Source organism: Engystomops pustulosus, chromosome 4, assembly GCF_040894005.1.
Source record: "Engystomops pustulosus chromosome 4, aEngPut4.maternal, whole genome shotgun sequence".
NCBI lineage: Eukaryota > Metazoa > Chordata > Amphibia > Anura > Leptodactylidae > Engystomops > Engystomops pustulosus.
The window spans coordinates 115,933,670-115,952,492 of NC_092414.1; the positions used below are offsets into that span (position 1 = coordinate 115,933,670).

General features: G+C 40.2%; 1 protein-coding gene across 5 annotated transcripts in view; it reads left to right on the forward strand.

Annotated features, from left to right (window-relative positions):
• Positions 1-18,823, forward strand: part of LRRK2 (leucine rich repeat kinase 2) — a 129,531-nt gene that overhangs the window by 50,668 nt on the left and 60,040 nt on the right. For all 5 annotated transcript variants that reach the window (XM_072147129.1, XM_072147130.1, XM_072147127.1 and 2 more), the window contains exons 17-26: positions 1,229-1,368; positions 3,000-3,128; positions 3,475-3,645; positions 5,790-6,069; positions 8,725-8,895; positions 9,381-9,496; positions 11,615-11,678; positions 12,650-12,864; positions 13,186-13,436; positions 18,604-18,752. In XM_072147129.1, the coding sequence (XP_072003230.1) occupies positions 1,229-1,368; positions 3,000-3,128; positions 3,475-3,645; positions 5,790-6,069; positions 8,725-8,895; positions 9,381-9,496; positions 11,615-11,678; positions 12,650-12,864; positions 13,186-13,436; positions 18,604-18,752 (1,686 nt within the window). The remainder of the gene's footprint in view (positions 1-1,228; positions 1,369-2,999; positions 3,129-3,474; positions 3,646-5,789; positions 6,070-8,724; positions 8,896-9,380; positions 9,497-11,614; positions 11,679-12,649; positions 12,865-13,185; positions 13,437-18,603; positions 18,753-18,823) is intronic.

The window sequence follows — 18,823 nt, forward strand, 5'->3', positions numbered from 1 at the left end:
AAAATTAAAAATAAAAAATGATATTAAAAAAACCTAAAAATTCAAATCACCCCCCTTTCCCTAGAACTGATATAAATATAAATAAACAGTAAAAATCATAAACACATTAGGTATCAGCGTGTCCGAAAATGCCCGATCTATCAAAATATAAGAATGTTTTTTTACTGCGTTTAACCCCGTAACGGAAAATAGTGCCCAAAGTCGCAAATGACATTTTTTTGCCATTTTGAAAAATATAAAAAAATAAATAAAAAGTGATCAAAAGGTCGTACAATTCTAAAAATAAAAGCATTAAAAACGTCATCAAAAGTCGCAAAAAATGACACCACCCACAGCTCCATACACCAAAGTATGAAAAAGTTATTAGCGCAAGAAGACGGCAAAATGAAGAATTTTTTTTTTGTACAGGAGGTTTTAATTTTTGTAAATGTATGAAAACATTATACAACCTATACAAATTTGGTATCCATGTGATCGTATTGACCCAATGAATAAATTAGACATGTCATTTGGAGCGCACAGTGAAAGACGTAACATCTACGCCCGCAAGAAAACGGCGCAAATGCGTTTTTTCACCATTTTCACTGCATTCAGAATTTTTTTCCAGCTTCCCAGTATATGGCATAGACAATTAAATGCCATCACTATGAAGTGCAATTTGTTACGCAGAAAACAAGCCATCACACAGCTCTCTACATGGAAAAATAAAAAAGTTATAGATTTTTGAAGGTGGGGTGTGAAAAATAAAGACGCAAAAACGAAAAAGGGCCTGGTCCTTAAGGGGTTAAAGAGGTTGTCCACTTTTAGCAAAGAATTGATGTCATTTTCCAATATACCTTCTGTATCAATTTATAGTTTTTATAGGCCATATAATGTCACACAGGAGCACAGGTCGTTATAACACACAGCTTTTATTACTGTCTGTGATAATAGTGAGCTGTGCACCTGTGAGACATCACATGTCCATGGACCGGTTTTAACCACAGGAAGTAAACAATGAACATTCTTATTGAATGTCAGCAAGCAGAAATCTAGAAAACCGTGTGGGTTCCAGAAAGTATATTGAAAAATGGTATAACTTTTCAATACACAAGCAGTATGAATTATTTGCTGAAAGTGGACATCCCCTATCAGGTTTGACCCTCAAGTCTATCATCTAAACTCTTCTATGTACTTCTATTGTGTGATACAAAAAATAATATAAGCCTTTCTGGTTATTTTTATTTAGAAATTCAATACTTTGGCATCTCTCTCTTGTCCTTTCTAATAACAAGAAAGAACCTATGCATTGAAACAATGCACCTATTATCAACTCATTTGGTGTCCACATTACAACGGTATAATGATGTTGCCAGGATACAAGAGGAGGTAAGTTTTATATCTCACTATTTGCAGCATATCTGCCATACCTTTTAATATAATTTGGTTTTAAAATAGCGAAGTGTACCCTACAATCCTGTATTACTTGAATTTTTCTTACTGGTTATTTAACTTACTGTATATACTCGAATATAAACCAACCTAAGTATAAGCTGAGATACCTTGATAGGGTATCTCTGGGATAGGGGATTGTACGGTCCTGAATCAAGCAGTAGCAGCCTGCCCACATCTCCAAATGTTTTGGAAAGAGGTGATTGACACATTGGGGGTCATTTACTAAGGGCCGATTCGCGTTTTCCCAACGTGTTACCCGAATATTTCCAATTTGCGCCGATTCTCCCTGAATTGCCCAGAGATTTTGCCGCACGTGATCGGATTGTGGCGCATTGGCGCTGGCATGCACTCGACGGAAATCGGGGGCGTGGACGAACGGAAACCCGACGGATTCGGAAAAAACCGCCGCATTTAAAAAAAATAAATAAATGTTGCGGAGCTTGCACTTGCCTTCACTAGGAATAGGCCGGTGAACTTGAGTGCGTTCCGATGCTCTTCAGCGCAGCAGCGCCACCTGGTGGACGTCGGAGGAACTACCTTAATGAATCCCGGCCAGACCCGAATCCACCACAGAGAACGCGCCGCTGGATTGCGAATGGACCGGGTAAGTAAATCTGCCCCATTTTCTGATATATTGGAGTCCCCGGATGATTTCTCACCCGAAGTCTGTTTATTTGGATATTTGAATGAGGAACTTTGAACACATCACACAAGGATTTTTCTCCATGAGGTGCTGTTTATGGCCGGTATGGCGGTGGCACTTAGGTGGATGGACCCACGACCCCCTAGGTCAGTGATGGCTAACCTATGGCACTGGTGGCAGAGGTGGCACTCAGATCCCTCTCTGTGGGCACCCAGGCCATCACCAGAGAGGACTCCAGGTATCTTACTGCAGTCCCAGACAGCCCAGGACTTGCTGTGCAAAGAGGTATTTTAAAGTGACAGCTGTACCTGGGACTATTTTCTGCTTTATTGGTGTCCTCAGGTGCTGGTATCAATGAAAACTGTGACAGAGAAGGGAGTATAAATCACACATTAAATTTCTGTGTTGGCACTTTGCGATAAATAAGCGGGTCTGTGTTGAAGTTTGGGCACTCGGTCTCTGAAAGGTTTGCCATCACTGCCCTAGGTGCTCTCAATGGAAGTCCCTAGTTAATGGTGTTGTTTCATATGAAAGGGTGATCTTCCTTCATAGACATCACCCTGAGAAAGGTTTGGGGTAGGTGGTTCGACTCCGCCTTGACTCGCTTTGCTTTGGCTTTGTCATTCTCGCTTGATGCCGTTAGGTAAACTGCGTTTTGTTAAAAATACTGGATCTAGCCCACTATACTTGATATGTTGCGAGGCCTTGGGAAAAGGAGATGAACTTTTGTGTATGTGCTAGGTTGAATTTTCTTTCTCTAGTGCACGGCTTTTGTGTGTACAAAGTTTTTTCTGTATACGGCACATGTAATGTAATTTGTATGTACTTTACATGCTTTGTGACACCTGTATGTACCTTATTTTCTTGTTCAATAAACAAGTTAAAAACGAAATTACAGTGGCAATTTTTTTTACCTTTTCAGGGATTTCGGACTGCATTAACACTGATGAAGTTGTCACACACATTTGCGAAGCTTTTAGAATTGCAAGATTTTGACACTGTCCTTTTTTACCAAATATCAATGTGCTTAGCAAACAAACGGCACGAGAAGGTAATTCTAGATTAGATCTATGTATTTAACTTGACCCTTAAAGATTGTCCTAGTTTTTGTTAGATGATTTATGTTTATGTGTGCAACTTTTTCTTTCTGTGAAATGCATTCATATGAGAACTGATGTGGATAAAACCAATCATGTGACCCTCTGTCTTCAAAATGATGTGCAGCCCAGTCCCTTTTTTTGTGAAGGGTGCACCACTCATTCTCCATGCCAGAGATAGCTGTAATCGACTTCTATATACCGTATGGCACATGCCCATCCCACAACTCTGTTTATTCAAGGGATCATTGGGAATTTCTTTCTACTGAAACTGTCTTAATATGGCTGTCTATGTTCTAGTTGCAGGTATTATGTTATCGTTGTTTTGCTGAAATGACCTTGGAAGATGATTTAAAAAACAAATTGCTGGCGAAGGCGTGTGCAGGAAATCAAATGGTTATAGTGGAAGCTTTGCTGTTGCTCGGCGCAGATGTTAATAAGAAAACCAAGCATACATCTTTAATTGTTCAGGTACACTTTAGTTTTGTCCTCTCATCATCATCTCCTATCTTCTCCTTGTTCCTCCCATTCATCTTATTAACAAAATGTTTATTTTTCTGTAGCAATAAGGGGTTTTATTGGGACAAAATGTAGTTTTTAATAGCAGAATAGCATTTTGGCTTTCATGTATCCTTCTGGTGAACTTTTATTATCCCTATCTGTGCAGCATAATTAAAAAAGAACACAAATCTGACATTGTTTGTTTTTGTAATAAAACATTTCTGCCTTCATTGTTGAACCTAAATAACATAATAAATGCATACAGCGATACCAAATTTAAAAAGAAAAAAAAAGGAAAACCTTTTGCATTGCCACCTTCCAAATGCCATAACATTAAAAATTTTTTAGTCAATTTGACTTAATTTTGTGAGGCTTCCAAGTATTTACCTTATCTTTGAGATAAGTCACTAAAGGGGCAATATTGAGGGAAGAGGAGCAAGAAATGTCCTGTACAATATGTACTCCCAGGTATTGAAATCCTTCCACTATTTGTAGGCCACAGAACTAAGAGCCCCACCCATAGCCCTCCCTTGGACGTGGCATAAGAAAAGACTTATCCCAATTAATGAGGAGGCCAAACTTATTTATAATTGAGATGGCCCTAGGAAGAGTAGCAGCATGTGGTTGGCCATGTATAACACTGCATCATCGGCATAAAGGCTAATTCTATTCTCCGGTGTTCCCACACATACCCCCTGAAGAACGGCAGGAGGCAAATCCAGATGGCTTTGCATTGAAATTGCGAACAGGAGCGGTTAAAGGGGACACTTCTGCCTCGTACCTCTATGGAGGCGAAAGGAGGGGAGAGCAAACCATTCCCCAGCACCTTGGCAGTAGGAAGATAGAATAAAGTTTATTTTAGCAGCAGCTGCATCTCTGCATTGGGCAAAAACGGGATGCAGCCATGGGAAATCTGCATTGGGAACTACTTGAAAAAGTAGTTTGCCCATGGAAGATTTCCTTAAATTATAATTCCAAAAGCTGGATTACTTATTTTCCTGGCGTATATACACTGCTGAGTCATCAAATACTCTAAACATGGGAGCAAAGGAACAAAGTTACAGTAATATATACTGCAGATATGGTTTGTGTAAGGAAAAGCTATTAATTTTTCCAATACACTAGCAGTTCCTCAATTTTCTAGATCTTTGGTTGCTGTCCTGCTATAGAAAGCTTCTATGATTATTTCTGCTGGATAGAACTCAGTCTATGGTCAGGTGCTGGACATGCACGTGTGCAAGCCATTATTATCACACAGCTCTGATTAATCTCTTTGATGCATGTCCATCACCTGACCATGGACAGATTTCTTTCCACTAGAAGTAAGCATAGAAGCTTTCTATAGAATGACAGCAAACAGGAGGAATTGATACAGAAAGTATATTGGAAAATTGTATAACTTTTCCTTACACAAACCATATCAAATTTTTGGACAACCCCTTTAAGCAGGCTATTGTAAAATAATCATTTAAGCAGAAAATTCTGCTCACATTTCAAGCATCTGATTTCTGGTTTCAGACTCTGATTAAAGATTACATTAAAGTATGAAGTATAAAGTGCAAATGATAAAAGAAAAAATTAGAACTTTATGAAAGAAAAAAAATGTTCCTGTGTCCTATTTTAACCTGCTTTTCTTTCTTATTCAAGCAGTTTGTATAAATAAGACTTGTGTTCCAGGGACCACTGATAGCTCAGAGATAAAGGAACCTGATAAAGTGTGTAATGACAAGAACTGGAGCCCCAACAATCTGAAGAACAGGGGCACTGTTCTCACTAATTCAGTTCTATGGGAGTATGAGAAATTACAAAGCACCGCTTCACAGTGAATGGGAGCGCAGAGATGGCAGACTGCTATGCAATCTCCAACCGCTCCCATAGAATTGAATGAGCATATGTCCTGCTGCTCTACCCATAAGTGAGCAAATGGCCCCTATTCTTGGGATCAGGGGGGCCCCCAGCAGTTGGAGCCTTGCAAATCACATTGTTAAAACCCTATCTTGTGGATAGGAAATAACTTGCAATCGATCAGGTTCTTATTATTTCCTGTAAGCATTTAATAGTGATTTTAAAATGTAATTTTTTTTTACACCTCACTTAAATTTATCTTTGAAAAGGTTTGTGAGAAGGGAACCAACACTAAGCTGGTGGAGCTATTGTTAAATCATGGAGTTCATGAACAGGATTCCCGGAAAGCCCTTGGAGTGAGCATTAAGAATGGAAATAATGAGATCATCAGCTTACTCTTAAAAAAACTTGGCTTAGATGCAGCAAATAATAGCATTTGCCTGGGAGGCTTTCATTTGGGAAAAATACAACCATCATGGCTTAATCCACTTTTTTCAGAAAAACAGAATTTACTTAAAAATCCTCCAATAGATCATGAAGGAAGCAAAGGTATGTTTCTTGCCTGTATTTTCTTTCTTTTAGTTACTAGCTAACTTTTACCATATCTCAGTTTTGTGTTGGCGTTCTTTTGTTTTATTACAACACTAGAAATATCAGAAATCAAATAGCATTCTTTCAAATTTTTAAGAAAATTTTAGAATAAATAATTTTAGGGACCATTTCATTTTGTAAGTTCTGTTAATATAAATCACCCCCTCAAACTATTCAAAATAGCAGGTAGGAAACCTGTTAGCCCTTTATGTATGTTGCAGAAATCCAAACAAAATGGAGGTCGATTTGGAATTCATTAATATTTATTATTAGTACATTTATTTTGCTGCAAAATTTACTCGCATTAACTGAATAAAAGTAGAAAATGCATCCAAAAATCTATTGTGCAGTTTTTTTCCGAGTAAGAGGGCACCCCATATGTGGATGTAACCCACTGTCAGGGCACATGGCGAAGTGCAGAAGGGAAGGAGCCATTAAGCTTTTGCAGGGCAGGATGAGTTTTCAGGTGCCATGACATGTTTGTAGAGCCCCTGGAGACACGTTTACACTTAGGCAAAGGCTTCACCTGTGATCTCATGTTGAGGTAAGATTACATTTCATTCACGTTCAGTTAACGTGTTGGAAACACAATATTACCAAAATATGCCTTTGGATTGCATTTCCAAACGCATCCAAAATGCCACGTGTGAACGTGGCCTCAGGTACCACAAACCCTTATCTCAAAGAATTTGTAAACTTTTTATCATGTGGTATAGGGGGAATTTTGACCCCTTTTCACTGATGGCTTTTTCCATTTTACTTTTTTGTTTATCGTTCCCTACTTTCAAAAATCAATAACTTTTTAAATTTTTCCGTGTACAGAGCTGTGTGAGGGCTTGTTTTCTGTGTAACAAATTGTACTTCCTAGTGACGGTATTTATTATTCCGTGCCGTATACTGGGAAGTGCAAATACAATTCAAAATGCGGTAAAATTGACAAGAAACCGCATTTGTGGGCTCTGTTTTTATGTCTTTCGCACCCCAAATAGCAACTCTTATATATTCTTTGGTTTGGTACGATCACAGGGATTCCAAATATATATCGGTTTTATTAGTTGTTAATAGATTTTACCAAAAATTAAAACTTTTTGTACCCCAAAAAGATTGTTGATTTTACCATATTCTGACTTTTTCATACATAGCAGTACGGAGTCATTTTTTCCAGGATGGGCTGATGTTTTTATTGCTACCATTTTCGGTACAGTGCGATCTTTAGATCAGTTTGTATTACATTTTTTATGTGTTGGGAAAGGGCAAAAAAGTGTCTATTTGTACATTTGAGCACATTTTTCCGTTACGGGGTTCACCGCCGGGAATAACTGTTTCTTCATTTTTATAGATTGGGAAGTTTTTCAATACTATCGTATGAACTAGTGATCACTGCAGTAACCATTTATTGCAGTGCATTAGAAGTGTCAGTCTATGCATCAGCATAGGCTGACAGGCTGCTGCTCGAGGAGGCATGTGCTGAAGGCAGACCCAGGAACTTTCATTAGGTCCCCGGCTGTTTTGATTTGAAGACTGCACCCCGCGATCACATCACGGTGTACCATAAGGAGAGGGAGGGAGCCCCCTCCCTCTGCAGATATGTAGATCTCACGGTCACTACATTGACCGCAGGACCTGACGTTCTGATCCGGACTGTTAAGCAGGGTCCCACCTGTCTAGCCTAGCCTAATGACCCTTAGTGACCGACCGACCGATGGGGGTTAAACAATTATTTTTCTAGAATATAATAATAAATAATAAGAGTGATTATCAATAAGAATATATTTTACATAATATATTTAGTATTTACCCTAACACAACATAAAATATGGTGATGAACTTCAGGACACTTTCTAGGTACCGTATATACTCGAGTATAAACCGACCCGAGTATAAGCCGAGACCCCTAATTTTACCATCAAAAACTGGGAAAACCTATTGACTCGAGTATAAGCCGAGGGTGGGAAATGCATTGGTCACAGACCCCCCAGTAGTATACAGCCAGTCCCCAGTAGTATACAGCACTGCCCCCAGTAGTATACAGCACAGCCCAGCATTAAAAAAAAAAAAAAAACTTATATACTCACCCTTCGGTGGCCCCGACGTGCAGCGCTGTTCCCCCGATGTCTGCGCGGGTCCTCCTCTGGCTTCCGCACCCGTCTTCTGTCTTCTCTAACTTCGTGCTGGGCGCCGCCATTGTTCTCCCCCGGACGGCGCCTAATATGATGCGCCGCTGCTGACATCATACTAGGCGCCGCCTGGGAGAAAACCATGGCGGCGCCCAGCGTGAAGTTAGAAAAGACAGAAGACGGGTGCGGAAGCCAGAAGAGGACCCGCGCAGACATCGGGGGAGCAGTGCTGCATGTCGGGGCCACCGGAGGGTGAGTATATAAGTTTATTATTTTTTAAATAATTTTTAAGTATATAAGTATATACTTAGTCCTGTATTGACTCGTGTATAAGCCGAGGGGACATTTTTCAGCACATTTTTTGTGCTGAAAAACCTCGGCTTATACACGAGTATACACGGTAATTTACTCAAAAGGCCAAACATTTTAAAAGCCCTCCCTACCAACTCCCCTGAATGTAATAAAACAATATACTTTATTTGCACTTGACTTGCAGACTTGGGACCAATTTTAGCAAGAATGGTTTTTCGATATCAAAGCCAACACTATGGTTGCAGATCCTCAGGAGACTCATGTTCCGTGCAGGATTTGTTGGGCAAAGATGACTCCTTTACACATGATGGTTTTGATGATGTATTCACCAACAGTGATGACATGGATAGTGAAGGTAAAACGTGTATCTGTATTCCCTAGAATAAAATGATTCTAAAGTGTGTTTCTACCAGTATCCCTATACTTTTTAGCCATAATATCTGAAGTAACCCTATTATTTCTGATTCACTCTGATCACTTCAGAGGATACTCTGGTAGCACACATACTATTGAATAAGGGAACAGGAATCTGAAATTCATCTTTCTTACAAAGTTCTTACAAAGAGAGGATGAGTGGGACTGATGTTACCAGATTCCTGGCTCTTAATTCTAGCAGCAATGGGACAAGTCAGTTTAGGTGTCTCCAATTTCTCATGTTCCTTAGCTTCTATTTATAAGTGTTCTCAATTCCTTGGGTGTAATGTATAATGTTTGTGGGGTGGCTAGTGGTCTAACCTAGCCTAGCAGCTGGTTACTGGTTATATTGATGCTGTTAATCTGTCAAAATGCCTAGGGATTAGCAGCACCAAATTAATATTACCCATTATTTTGTCTTTAAAGGCAGTGGAGGAATGCATCCTATGAAAAAATCTCACTCATTTGTCAATCTAGACATTCACAAGGAAAACTCTAAGCTGAATCATTTGACATCGGATCAGAGGCAAACAAATTCCTTGGTATGATCTTTATTGCTTAGTGTTAAATCAAGATAATACTGGTTTAAACGAGTGTGTCCAATGCCAAAATTACACTGCAATCCCAATTACACTACCAACAGCTAGCTCTTTTCAGATAAAAGGCTGGGGGCTGTATACAGTGATTGCTGGAGGAGCTGTATATAGTGATGGCTGGGGGGCTGTATGAGGTATAACTTGGTGACTTACATGATGAGAGAGTCTCTAAATGGAAAAAAGAAATTAAACCATCAAAAGTTGACCACACCACAAAAGTAATTTATAAAGGAATATATCTCTGTCATATATCTTATGAAAAAAGGTAATCGACAAATTGATGATGATCTGTATCTAGATTATGGTCATCCGAAGATGTGTATCCTGGTTGGATTATACCCCATAAAAACTTGTAGATGTTAATTTGCGCAGGCGCAGAGCTCAATCTGAAAGTTGTATCCACTGGATGAAGTTCATTTTGTGGTTTAAGAAAATGACACCTATAACAATAAAATTCTTATTAAAAAAATCGAAAGAAATGGCAATGTTTTTCGTGTCAAACTATAGGCGCTTCAGGAATAGACCTGATGAAGCTACCCTAGTTGGATGCATGATATATTCTCCAAAGCATAATCCTTTGCACTAGGGAGCACTGTTTTCCCTCTCCATTTTGCTTAGCTTTTTCTGTTTGTTTGTTGCCTGCCGTGACTTTAGCTTGAACCTTGGATTTTGTCTAAACATTTCCAGCCCCTGTCCCAGACTGATTTTGTCTTTTCTCTGCTGGCATCCATTGATCTGAAACGAGGAAACGGACCAGCACTACCCAATGTACAAGTATAGAGACCATAGCATGCCAAAAAATTACAATATTGTACAATGAAAGGAACAGAAGCTTGCGAAAAGTCAGAAAAAATAATGTACTTTATTGGAACAATATTTCATCACACAAACAGACACAATAAAAACTATTAAAAATGTGAACTCACGTCAGCAACACACAAATCCTCAGAGCAGTGTGACGTGATAATGCCCAAAGTCCTGGTACTCCAGCTCCCTTTACTGGCTAAACTCAAGTATGTCAAGGTAAACCATAATAAAAGTGGCAGGCTGATAAATATGGGCAACACATTACAAAGATTTTATCACATAGTAACATGGAAATCCATGAAAAAAATCCCTATATAAAGACCCATATAACAGCCATACCACAAAAGATCAAACAATAAAACACATGTATACCTGTAAACTAAGGCCCAAAAAGAACCGGAAGCTGGGGATGAACGCCCCACGGTGTGATGTGTCCATATATATACTTCTCCTCTATGCAGCAATATACGGTGTCTATTTCCAGTATTCGCCGGGAAGCAATGTCACTTCCCGGCTTATACCGTAAATCGATGCCGGATATTGCTGCAGAGAGGAGAAGTATATATATGGACACATGACACCATGACCTCACCCCTGACGAAGCTACTTCCAGGTGGCAATATGCGTGGGGTGTTCATCCCCAGCTCCCTGTTCTTTTTGGGCCTTGGTTTACTGGTATACATGTGCTTTATTGTTTGACCTTTCGTGGTATGGCTGTTATATGGCTCTTTATCTAGGGATTTTGATCATGGATTTCCATGTTACTATGTGATATAATCTTTGTAGTGTGTTGCCCATATTTTCAGCCTGCCACTTTTATTATGGTTTACCTTGACATACTTAAGTTTGGCCAGGAGTGGGGGCTGGAGTACCAGGACAGTGGGCATTATCATGTGCTTCACACTGCTCTGAGGATTTGTATATTGGTGACATGGGTTCACATTGTTTTTATTGTGTCTTTTTGTGTGATGAAAATGTTTTCCAATAAAGTGTATTATTTTTCTTCTGACCTCTTTTCCCATGCTTCTGTTCCTTTCATAGTACAATGGCATCCATTGATCTGTCTATCCTAACAGTCTCCTACACAGAGACGAATGGATTAGGGTTTTAAATGGTGAAAACTGACAGGCACAATGCCCATGGTTAGTTAAAACTAGTTAGTTGACACCATTATACCAGCTTTTATAAAGCTATATTATATAGATATTCTGTCAATTCTTCTATACTTTTTTGAATTAATATTATTTTGTTCAATAGGGTGGTTTTGGGAACGAACCTAATTTGTGTCGCAGAAAAGATTTTCCTCAGATTGATTATCCATGTAAGTACATTCTTACATTTTGAGAGCAAAGAAATTAAAGCGTAACTGAAGTTACTGACAAAAAATAATTTTTAGCATAGCTGCAGAGAGCCTAAAGGGGTTGTCCAAGACTTCTTAAAAAACAAAAGGTGGCTGGGAGGGGTCTGCTTAAAAAAAATAAAGATATACTTATCTTCTGGCGCCCTCTGGGTTTCCCGCGCTGCTTTAGCTCTGGTTCACGCGTCATGTAAACAAACATGGCTGCGGGAGCAGTGCTGGACTTAGCTTCCTGCCGGCAAACCCACCCGTCCCTATTCACAGCATTGTATATGCAGGACGGATTGTTGTTGGGTCCAGCCACAAGCTGAATCCAGCACTGCTCCCGTGGCTATGTTTGTTTACATGGCGCATGGACCAGAGTGACAGCAGCGCGGGACACCCGGAGGGTGCCGGAAGGTAAGTACATATTTTATTTTGTTAAGCAGCCCCCCACCCCGGCCACAGTTTGTTTTTTAAGAAGTCTTGGACAACCCCTTTCACATTATTTTTTATTAAATCAGTTTTAGCTATTCCTGAAGTGGGTGGGCACTTTCTGGCTATGACATCAGCTCAGGAAACTGAAGCTAGAGCAGGACAGCATGTTTGTAATTGGCTGTTCTGAAGTATGTGAAGAGTCACATGCTTTTGATGTCACTCAAGGTCCTATTTTTTGCATTCCTCTACTACTGACACTCACAACAAGCTTTCTGTGGTCTCTAGCTGTTCTAAATGGTTTCCCATGGTTACCAGGAAGCATGGAAATGGAGATTAGCCTGGGGTGGGGGGAAAAGTAAAACCTTTGCTAACTGCAGAACACATGAGATAGCTAATTAGAGTAAATTAGAGAATTGCTTAGTGCAGAGTTAGGCAAATTAATTTATACTTTACAGTTGTAATTTAAACTCCTGTAGATTTATGCAATCATTATGGTATCTCTTTGTTTTTTCTTTCAGGTAAAGCCCTTTTGTCCTTGCACATTAAGCGAACTGATAGCACCTCTTCCTTAAGTGAAAAAGAACATATCCGCTCCTTAGACCTGTCAGTAAATGATCTAGAAAGCATAGACTTAATTAATAAGAAATCACTTCTATCCAATCATTTGGAACGTCTTGAGAAACTGGAGCTTCAGCAGAATAATTTAACATCCATTCCTAAAACTCTCTGTGATGTAAGTAGGGAAGCCACAAAACAGAATGTTATTTCTTCTATGAGACACCCTACAAAGTGCCCAAAGGGAGAGAAACCGACTAACCATAGCACAGCACATTGTTTCTTACAGTGTGGAACATCAGTAACTTCCAGCCATGAAGGAATTGTTTTCATGAGGAAAGTTACCCAGAAAGCAGATATTTAGGATTCTGTACATGAAAACTTGAGTAACTTTACAGTTAATTAGAAAATCCAATTTTTATCTGATACTTTTATTTTGGGAACCATTTGTTTTTTTGTTACTTTTGTTTTTCTTATGCATATTATTTATTTATTTCAGGTTTTAAGATCTTTGACTTATCTGGATTTGCGCAATAACAACTTAAAAACCTTTCCTGCTTCTGTTCTCGAAATGAATAGTATCTCATTCCTTGATTTATCAAGAAATGAAATTGGACCTTCATTAGATGTGCATACAAATGTGATTTGTCTCACTTTAAAGCATTTAAATCTATCATACAACCAGCTAAAAGAATTTCCAGAATGCATTGGAAATATTGTACAGAAACTGGAAGAATTATTTCTTGAAGGGTAAGGTAACCTAGCATGAAGTTTCAAGTGATAATGTGCTGTAAATATGTTGAACTATTAAGCAGAAGCCTTCTTTCTGTCTCCAAGTCTTCAGTAGATCAAAAATATTTACTTCGTATAGGGCACCCTTGATCAGAGTTACCTATTTAGAATATAATATTGATTTGAAGATAGGCTTTTTGTCACATTTGTTGGAAGTGCAAGGCTGAGGGGTAGACAAGAGTTAAAGCAGATTACTCGGCTGCTTCTCAGTCAGCTCTTTAGCCATGCAAATGCCTACTTGAGACAGGTTATTAGTTACTCTTCCTGTGTGGAGATATTCCCTGATCTGCAGTCTTGTTACCTGATATCTGAATGTCCCATGCATTTCTGATTTTGTACTGTGCAACCATATTGTTGTGACTATGGTTTTTACTTTTCTCAGGATAGTGGTGATTTTGTCCTCCCGGTTTTAATTTTTTTGTTGCAGTTTTTGCTCCCACTTTTTCCTTTATTTCACATTATGCAGTATATGGATCGTTGTCCATTTGGGGCTTTACTTAATATGGTTTTTAAGTGGGGGCAGTTGAGAGGATTTAGTTTCAGGCTAACCCTCCCTTATTATTTTAAAGCGAACCCGCCAGGCAAATTAACCCCCAAAACTAAATATATTTTTATAATTTGCCATTAGAAAGCATTGCCCCTATCCCTTCATTGTCCCCCTAGATGCCTGTAATTGTAAGCAATCAGGTACTAAAGCTGTATGCAGATGACCTGAGCGATGTCCAATGAGTCATAATCATATTCAAGCTGTCCAGCTTATTCATGAGTGGGAAGCTCAGCCACACCCCCAGTGCTTGACTGACAGCCTGTATAATGATGTGCTGGCTCCTCTCTACACTTCCTGGTTCTCTAGGTCACACCCCCTGCAGGTTGTGTGTGTATTCAACTTCTCCAGGATGCAGCCATGTGTATGAGAGAGCATGTCAGATAGTAGCTGTGTGGCTGATGTCTGTGTCTCTCACATGTGTATGGGAGAATACGGCATGTCCGCTGATAACACACAGAAGTAGCAATGCTTTACTATACATTACACACAGACATGAGGAGAGGGGAGGGGGAACAGCAGTGACATCCTGTCTCTCTCCATCTGCCAAGCCTTATTAACATAATAAAGAAAATATGATTTTAGAATGATAAATGTAACAATTGACTAGAAAAAGGCTTGGATGGAATCCTTGTTAGCTGCTCCGACAGATAGTGGTGACAGGACTGTCAAATTTTAAACCACGGTCCAAACTCACTCCTCTCTTTACCAAATATTCTAACTTGGATACCTTTGTACAGCTCATCACTAAAGATATAGAGTTCTTGAATATGAATAGTAACAGCTTACAGTCTAATTTGACTCGCGTTGAGAGACTTTCTATGACATCACTTCAAAAAAATCAGGACCTGATTCTGAAACTTTCAGATAATGGGGGTAACATTGTTATTATGGATGTCCCCGAATACAGGGATATGGTCCTGAGACTTCTTGGTGATAGAAATACCTATGAAATACTGTCATGCAATCCCACCATTAAATATGTGTCAGAACTAGAAGTGATTGCTCTGGGGAATTTAATAAGTGAAGATGAACAAAAATACCTGTTCTGCAGTAACCCTACAATTGCCACCTTTTATGCCTTACCAAAGGTACATAAGCAAAAAAGACCTATACTGGGTAAACCAATTTTGTCGGGTTTAGCCAAGGGCTAAAAACACCAACAGGTCAAACCTCCCGGTCTCACAAAGATTTCACAGCAAAGCATAATACAATGCATTGGCAAGTATGGTGCCTATGCATATAACATTATGTAATGATACTGGCCGGTTTTAAGAGCTGATCCAGATTTGGCAGAATGCCTACCGGATTATCCAGCGATTACCTATCACAGAGGCAAAAACCTTCGAGACTATCTGGTACACATTCACTTTGCTCTGAAGAAAGAGACCATGACTTGGCTAAAATCTTCCATCAAAGGGTCATTCCCATGTGGAACATGTACCTTTTGTAGATATCTACCATGTCAAAAACTTTATGAACCCCTTCAACCAGGAAGTATTCGAGATAAAAGATTTCTAAAATTGTAAAAGTGCCAACATGAACTATGTGGCTTTCTGTATCTGCCCCGAAACTTTATGTTGGGAAAACAATCCAAGAGTTGAGAAGAAGGATATTTGGTCACCTTAGTTCTTTTAATACTAAAAAGGATACACTGATCTCTCGTCACGTCTGGAATATCACTTTCTACGTTTGAATCTATGACATTAAAATTCTACTTTTATTCAATATGTTATTATTTTGATAATGGCCACTATTCTTTACAATATACTGTATCTTTTTTTTCACACAATCACATTTTTTAAAATCTTGTAAAGATTTTTGCGGCATTATGCGCTTAACTCCCCAAGTGATTAGATGCAGATTTCTACTAAATGTGTACTATAATTACCCCTATAATCGTAATGATTTTGATGCATATACTTTCTATGATATCAATGTAAATTATCTGAATATAATACAGGGAATAACGAACATTATTGCACTCCTGTTGTATAGCAGTGAATCATTCCTCAAAGTTTATCTTTCCAGAATGGCACATGTATTTTTTTCACTATAATACAATCATGTGACCAGTGCACGTGACCCACAGTGCCGTCGATACGAGGAGGAGCTATCTGCATCACTGATGATGTCAATGTCACACCGCTGGTTTTGCTGGATCTGATTGGGAAATTTTGAGAAGGATGATACCTTCCTATAAAAGCTAGACGCCGCATGCCGGTTTAAGCCCAAACCCCTGATAAAGCTGTGTATTCGGTGAAACATCTTGGGGGGTCTTTGTGTGTTAGTTTTAATAGCAGAACCATTATTGTGTTTAGTGAACCATCTTCTCGCTTTCTAACAGCCAGCATATAATGCAAGTTAGACTAGGGTCTAACTTGGAGTTCTAGGAGTTCTAGTCATAGGTAGTGTTATCGTTTGGTCGAATGACCAAAACGCAGGGGTCGTGATTTTATTATGTTTTTGCCGCGATTTGCGGCAAAAACGGAATAAAACGTGTAATAAGCACTCACTGCTTAAGGACCTGTCGGCTGCTGTGTACAGGGGAAGCTGGAGGACCTGTGAGGATGTCATCATGGTATTTCTTGTCATGAGTAAGGGCGGTTACACCGCTTGAAACGCGTTGACGGATCATAAATGTTTCATGGAGTGATTACAATGTAACTTAATAAACTATATTTGATGCCAAGAACCCGGCTGGACCGCAAACTTTTTTGGAAACATTGTATACCCACGCAGAAGGGTGGCCCGTGCCAGGACCTAACATCAAAAGGCATTGAAGAGGAGGTGAGCTGATACTTTTTATCACAAGGATGTCATCATCACATGACCCTCTGGCTTCTCCTCTATACAGACTCCCGCAGAACAGGACTGCTCTGCTCACAGTGAGTAGAAATTAGAACTTGAAGCAGCAGGGGGGACACACCAAAACTGGGGGCAGGAGGGGAAGCACTAGAACTGGGGGCATGAGAGGGGGGGGGGATTGGGGGCAGCAGGGGAGGGACTAGATCTGGGGACAGCAAATGTAAAAACCAAAACTGGGGGCAGCAGGGGGGGGTTAGAACTGGGGGCAGGAGGAGGGGTAACTAAAACTGGTGGCATTGGGGGGACCAGAATTGGGGGCAGGGGGGGGCAGAACTGGGGGCAGGAGGGGGGGACCAGAACTGGGGGCAGGAGGGGGGGACCAGAACTGGGGGCAGGAGGGGGGTACCAGAACTGGGGGCAGGAGGGGGGGACCAGAACTGGGGGCAGAAGGGGGGGACCAGAACTGGGGGCAGGAGGGGGGGACCAGAACTGGGGGCAGCAGGGGACGGCTAGAACTGGGGGCAGGAGGGGGGTAACTAGAACTGGGGGCAGGAGGGGGGGAAGAGAACTGGAGACAGGAGGGGGGGCAGTACTGGGGCAAGAGGGGGGGACTAGAACTGGGGGCAGCAGGGGAGGGCTAGAACTGGGGGCAGCAGGGGAGGGCTAGATTGGGGGGGGGAGGGGAGGGCTAGAACTGGGGGCAGCAGAAGAGGGCTAGAACTTGAGGCAGCAGGGGAGGGCTAGAACTGGGGACAGGAGGGGAAGGCTAGAACTAGGGCAGCTGAGGAGGGCTAGAACTGGGGCAGGAGGGGAGGGCTAGAACTGGGGCAGGAGGGGAGGGCTAGAACTGGGAGCAGCAGGGGAGGGCTAGAAGTGGGGGCAGGAGGGAGGGGGAACTAGAACTAGGGGGCAGTATTATAGCACTTATATCCTTGTACATAGGGGGCAGTATTATTGTAGTTATATTCTTGTACATAGGGGGCAGTATTATAGTAGTTATATTCTTGTACATAGGGGGCAGTATTATAGTAGTTATATTCTTGTACATAGGTGGCAGTATTATAGTAGTTATATTCTGGTACATAGGGGGCAGTATTATAGTTATATTCTTGTTCATAGGGGGCAGTATTATAGTAGTTATATTCTTGTACATAGGGGCAGTATTATAGTAGTTCTATTCTTGTACATAGGGGCAGTATTATAGCAGTTATATACTTGTACATAGGGGGCAGTATTATAGTAGTTATATTCTTGTACATAGGGGCAGTATTATAGCAGTTATATACATGTACACAGGGGACAGTATTATAGTAGTTATATTCTTGTACATAGGGGCAGTATTAAAGTTGTTATATTCTTGTACATGGTTTGGGGTCACCGCAACATGAAGAACTGTATTGAGGGGCCACAGCATTAGAAAGGTTGAGAACCATTGCTCTATACACTACCAATAAAGACACTGAACCTGAGTATCCTTGTACATTACCTTTTATGGTTACTTGCCAATAAATATAAGCCTCCTAAAGGGAAATCCTAGGGAATGCACTACACAATGATAGTGTATTGTATTTTTAAAATATGTAAACTTCACAGTTAATGCAATATATTTTAAAATAATGAATTAAAAGTTACTTTTTAGTACTTGGATCTGGTACGTTCGGGATCTTTCTACAGTCCTTTTGTGTGGTGACAGGACTAGTTAAAGACTAGTTATAACATATGCATTGTAGTTACTTAAATCATCAATAGAACTGTTTTTCAATTTTCAAACAGTAACGCCATTTCAGAAATCCATGCACCTCTGTGTTTGCCTGAACTGAGGACATTGAATCTCAACAAGAACATGATTTCTTCATTCGAGCCTTCTACCCTGAATAACTGTGCCAAGCTGGAAGTGTTTTGCGCCATGACGAACCAAATAGGTAAGACGACCCATTTGTCTTTAATATTATCATTGATCACAACACTGTGCTTAGAAATTACAATTACTCCT